General features: G+C 57.7%; 1 protein-coding gene across 1 annotated transcript; it reads right to left on the bottom strand.

Annotated features, from left to right (window-relative positions):
- Positions 1–394: 394 nt before the first annotated feature.
- Positions 395–2,978, bottom strand: HES1 (hes family bHLH transcription factor 1). Its single transcript, XM_044252022.1, has 4 exons — positions 2,578–2,978; positions 2,338–2,433; positions 1,987–2,074; positions 395–1,317 (listed from the first exon to the last, which is right to left on the bottom strand). The coding sequence occupies exons 1-4, from the start codon at positions 2,683–2,685 to the stop codon at positions 764–766; spliced, it is 846 nt and encodes a 281-aa protein (XP_044107957.1). The 5' UTR covers positions 2,686–2,978; the 3' UTR covers positions 395–763.
- Between the last annotated feature and the right edge of the window lie 2,560 nt (positions 2,979–5,538).

Here is a 5,538-nt window from a genome sequence, read left to right as displayed (position 1 = left end):
GGGTCTTCCTTAATGGGAAGTGAGCACGCATTACTCTATTAACTTCATTACTTCAGCTGGGTTCAACCTTCCTCAGGAGCTAGTGGGAGAACCAGGACTGAATGATTTACCCAACTGCAACAAAAAATTTTTTGAAATCCTTTAAGAGATAGGCCACAAATTGATCAGAGTAGCCATATTAGATGGGTTCCTGCAAATTAAGTGTAATTTAATTCACGGAGCATTGGTAAAAGTTTTGACGGATTTTTAAAAATGTTCTTCTAATAACAAAGGAGCCAGTGACTGAATTTTCAAAATTACCTGTAATCCACATTCTGCCAAGAGCCTCCTCTTTAAAAAAAAAAACAAAAAAAAACCACAACTCTGAAATAATCAGCTCTAAGACATAGGAGCCTTCATTCTTTTTTCTTTTATTATATTTTCTCAAATAAACTTCCCAAAAGGAAGATATTTTAAGAGCATTTTCAAACATCTTTGGCATCACATAAAAAAGAAATCTCGTGTAAAAAACGAAATGTCATCTGAACTTTTATAATACAAAGGCGCAATCCAATATGAACATATAAAATATATACAAATATAGTGCATGGTCAGTCACTTAATACAGCTCTCTACAAAAAAGTAACTTTTTAGAAATTAAAAAAACCAAAATAACCACTTAATCACAAAAGTCCTCTTTTCTCCCAGTGTCCAAGTTCCTGTTGAGTGTCCCAAAGGAAGAGAGGTGGGTTGGGAGTTTAGGGGGAGGGGTGACCTGAGCCCCTCAGTTCCGCCACGGCCTCCACATGGAGTCCGCCGTGAGCGAGGGGCCGCTGGAAGGCGACACTGCGTTCGGGCCCACGGAGGTCCCGCTGTTGCTGGTGTAGACTGGGATGACGGGGCCACTGTGAGCGAAGGCCCCGTTGGGGATGAGGAAGGCAAATTGGCCGTCTGGAGCCGGCACCACCTGGAAACCGCCGAACACCTTAGCAGCCTCTCCAGCGGGGCTGCCCAGCTTGCAGGGCGCGCCGCCGGGAGGGGGCGCCGCGCCCCCGGGGATGGGCACGAGCGGCGGTGGCGGCGCGAACGGCGCGTGCTGCGGACCGCCGGGTCCCGGCGGGGGCGGCGGCGGCGGCGCCTGCAAGGCGGGGTGCGGCTGCCCCGGGTAGGTCATGGCGTTGATCTGGGTCATGCAGTTGGCCAGGTGGCCGAGCAGCCGGGTGCGCACCTCAGTGTTAACGCCCTCGCACGTGGACAGGAAGCGGGTCACCTCGTTCATGCACTCGCTGAAGCCGGCGCGGTACTTCCCCAGCACGCTCGGGTCTGTGCTAAGCGCGGCTGCGGGCCAGAAGCAGACAGACGGGTCACCCAGTGGCCCTGGCCCCGAGGCCACCGCCTCCGCCCTGGGAGGTCCCCGCGGCGGCTCCTCCCTGACCACCCGCCCGCGGAACAGCCCCCGGCTGGCGTTGGGGGTAGGGTGGTGGTTTAGAAAAACCTTCCACCTCTCAACACTAGCTTGGCAGCCGGAGTCGAGACGGTTCCTCTCCATTCCCCGCAGCTCTATTTTAACCCATTCAGCCTCACATCTTCCCCCACGGTCCGCGCGCGCGTAGTGACCTTGGGCAATGCCCTTCCCCCGCTTCCCCGCCACCCGGACCGCATTTCCCCTACTCTAATGGGGAAGCGGGGAGTGCTAAACCAGGTGACCCCTACGTTCCACGCAGCTCAAAACCGCCTCGGTTCTGAGTCTTTTCGTCCCCACCCGCTTCCCCCCACTGCCAAGTCGCCCGCCACCCTCGCCGCTACAACCTCTCTCCCTCCCTTTCCGGAACAGTAACAACTTGGAGTTGTGGCTATAAATAAGCCCCAGACCGTGGGAACGCAAGAGTGAGCCAAGGCAGTAAAATGTAGCTGAATGCCTCTCACAACCACGGGCGGAAGTCTGGAAGAAATCACCGCGGGGAGAAGGGGACGCCCGCAGAGAGGGACGCGGCTAGCCGCCCTCACCCGTCATCTGCGCCCGCTGCAGGTTCCGGAGGTGCTTCACTGTCATTTCCAGAATGTCCGCCTTCTCCAGCTTGGAATGCCGCGAGCTCTGCACAGAAGAAGAGGCAAGGCACTAAGTGAGAACCCGGCCAGCGGCCTCGGAGTCTGGGGTCCCTCCCCCTCACCTCCCGGCCGCTGCGCAGACATCCTCGGACCCTGGAGGGGGCTCGGCCCTCTGGCCTCAGAGAACGCAGTGCAGGCGGGGACCATCCCGCCAGTTGGGGCGGGGGTGGTGGTGGTGGTCACGTTTTGTACATGAGAAATGGTATTTCATTTTTAATTAAAAAAAAAAAGGCAGCATTATCCACTTACATCTTTCTTAAGAGCATCCAAAATCAGTGTTTTCAGCTGGCTCAGACTTTCATTTATTCTTGCTCTTCGTCTTTTCTCCATGATAGGCTTTGAGGACTGTAAGGGGGAAAAAAAAAAAAAAAGAAGCCCTGAGTTCCCATGGGATCTGCCATTTCACCCCGGGGTTTCAAGGGAGAAGGGAGCCCCCCAACCCCGACTTAATTTCTTAAGGCTGCAGAGAGAGAGTGGTACTGCCCTTACCTTTCTGTGCTCAGATGCTGTCTTTGGTTTATCCGGTGTCGTGTTGACACTGGCTGGGGTAGCAGCCACCGGGGACGAGGAATTTTTCTCCATTATATCAGCTGGCATTTTCTGTTGCTTTTTTTTTTTTTAATCCCTAGAGAATTTTATTTTTGGAGTCCTTCACACAGAAAATTGTTTTGTTTATGTCCCCTTCACTTGAGACTCTCACAAAACTACTGAGCAAGTGCTGAGGGTTTATTATATCTTATGGCTACTTGGTGACCGGTAGCGCTATTCCAGGACCAAGGAGAGAGGTAGACGGGGGATTCCACTGTTATCTGCACCAGCTCCGGATCCTGTGTGATCCCCAGGCCCTGGCGGCCTCTATATATATCTGGGACTGCACGCGAACGGCTCGTGTGAAACTTCCCAAACTTTCTTTCCCACAGTAACTTTCAGCCAATGGGAGGAGGAGACACGCGGCACAGCTCGTGGACCGCGCCCCCCCATTGGCCGCCAGGCACAAGGCCTGGCGGCCAATGGCGCGCGCCTGAGCCCGGGGCACCGGAGGCTACAACGTCAATCAAAAGGATTTTAACCCTTTGCTATTCTTCCTGCTGGGCTTTGCTTTAGAGAGGATTTTTCCGCAGGTTTTGTCCCAGTCTAGTTTATTTCTTTTGGGGCCAGGGTCTTTGCTCTTTATTTCCTTTCACATGTGTAATAGAGCTGCTTTGACACTAATAAGAAGTTCATTTGAAATATATTAAAAAAAAAAAAGACTTAGAAGGACAGGGATAAAAGAGGAGAACGTATGCAATGGTGTGAGTTAGCAAAACATCTAAGTGATTTCCCGCTCAGACACTACACACTGGGGGAAGGAGGATAATGGAAAGCGATCATGCGGAAAAGGGACGCCAATGTGTGTGTGCGCGTGTGTATGTGTGTGTGTGTATATATATATATATATATATATATATATATAAAACATGCAGAAAAAGGAAAAAAAATGCCTCCCACCTTACATTTACGAATTTTCAGAGCAAGGGATTTTTTGTTGTTGTTGTTTTAAAATCGGCGCCCCCCCCCCGCCCGTCCCTCATTCCTCTTCTGGAGTTGGGGCCTTGGATCCCGCGCTTCCCCAGGAAACAATCAGAATAATTTCCAACTGGGCAGAAAGGAAATGGAATTTCAAATGAAAGATGAACAAGAGGGGCTTTGATGGCAAAGCCTCAGGGACGCGCGCGCGCCCTCGCCATCCTTTTCCTTTCCACCCACAGACTCTGGGTTCTGCGGCCTATTGAGGTGGTGCGCCGGGCGGCAGCCTCTCCCCTCCTTCTCGCCCCGCGGGCGGCCGGGGCCGCCTCTGCACCCGGCGCGCGCGGGCCCTTTAAGAGCTACACCAGCCGAGCTGCAGTTTGACATCAGCCGGCCGGCGAGGGCGCGCCTGGAGCCGGAGCACGTGCCAGGATGTTTTATTGCCGCCGCGGCTGCGGCCGGGCCGGGAGGATGTGTGTGTGCGTGCGTGTGTGAGTGTGTGTGCGCGCGCCCCGGGGGCAGGGAGGCGGGGGGCGGCGGCGGGCGGCGGAGCGCGGGGGCTGGTTCTTGGTCCCCGGGAGAAGCCAAGAAGGTAAATAGCAGCTGCTGTGCTCGAGCCTGGGAAAACCCCGCCCCCTGCGCCTGGCCGGGGCTCATTGGCGCGCGCTGCGTGTGGGGTGTGTGTGTGTGTCCGGGGCCCCCCTCCTCCGGCCCCCGCCGGGCCAGGAATCCGAGGGGGCGGCGGGCTGGGAGCCGAGCCCCGGCGCTTACCACCGCCCCCCGCCTTTCCCCGGCCAAGGTCAGCCCTTCCGGGCGGGGAGCGCACGCCCTGGGGTGGATAGTAGGGAATTATTCCAACCCCCCACTCCACCCCTGATTTCGGGCTTGGGGTTTTAACTCGGCCGAAAGCCTCACTAGCAACAGCCCGGGGGAGGGGTGGGGGCATTCTTGTTTGCTCCTTGCCCCGGCCCTCCCTCCCTCCCCTCGCTGGGCCCCCGGCGCCCGCCGCGGTCACGAGATGCCTGACCGCACTTAGGAAGCGGCCGGGTCAGCCTCCTGCCTCCGCTCGGCGGCTGCGGTTAAAGCGGCTTCGCGCCGCCCGCCCCTTCCCCGGGTCCAGGGCGGACGGGCAGCTCCCCCTCGCTGCGCCCAGGCGGCCGCCGGCGGGCGGCCGGGAGGAGGCGGGCGGCGCAGGCGGCTGCGTGCTGCCGGCTGGCCGGGCCGCGCGCCGGGAGGAGCCGCCGCCGCCGCCGCCGGGTGCCACGTGGCGGGCGCCGGGCCGGGAGCGCCAGGGCTCTGGCGGCGGCCTCCCTGGGGGATTTGCCGCGCGGGGCGGGCGACGCGCACTGCCCTGGCCGGCGGGCCGCCACCGCTGCCTCCCGCCCGCCAGCGTGGGTCGCCGGCCCCCGCGCCCCCACCCCCTCCACCCTTCCCGCCGCCCGGGAGCTCGGCGCGCTGCTCGGGAGGCTCCGGGCAGCCCGGGAGCCCAGCGTCTTGTTTGATGTCGCGCTTCTCCCCACCCCGCCCCCCGCCCCCCGCCCTCCCAGCCCTTCTCCAGGCTTGGAGGCCGCCAGAGGCCTGGCACACATTTCTCAGACACTTCATTCCTTCCTTCCTCCGAGCTCCCCACTGAGATAATGTTGTAAATGGTTCCACCAGATCTCGTCCGGATGAGATTCAGCGGTTCCTGACTCGGGGTGACCTTGGGCAAGCCCCTCTAGTTCTTTCATTCTGTACCGCACGCTCTGTGCCAGACACTGTGTTAAACCCTGGGATTACCAAGATGAGAGATACAGTGGCAGTCTGCAAGGAGTTTACAGTCTACTGGAGGCAGACAGACCCTGATTTTCTGATGGATGACCGGGCATTCCTCCATTATTCCTCTCCCTTAGGGCTTAGATGATGGCGTAAGCGATCAGGAGAGACTAAAGGAAGCACTAAACC

Source organism: Neovison vison, chromosome 6 (assembly GCF_020171115.1).
Source record: "Neovison vison isolate M4711 chromosome 6, ASM_NN_V1, whole genome shotgun sequence".
In the NCBI taxonomy this organism is placed as follows: domain Eukaryota; kingdom Metazoa; phylum Chordata; class Mammalia; order Carnivora; family Mustelidae; genus Neogale; species Neogale vison.
Note: the sequence above shows the minus strand (reverse complement) of the source record. Positions and strands in the feature narration are given on the sequence as shown.

Excerpts from the sequence above, each read along its gene's own strand:
- HES1 (XM_044252022.1), bottom strand. The coding sequence starts at position 2,685 with ATGCCAGCTGATATAATGGAGAAAAATTCCTCGTCCCCGGTGGCTGCT. Across the intron at positions 2,434-2,577 it reads CAGCATCTGAGCACAGAAAG|TCCTCAAAGCCTATCATGGA; the intron begins GTAAGGGCAGTA and ends TCCCCCTTACAG. Across the intron at positions 1,318-1,986 it reads GCAGCGGGCGCAGATGACGG|CCGCGCTTAGCACAGACCCG; the intron begins GTGAGGGCGGCT and ends TCTGGCCCGCAG.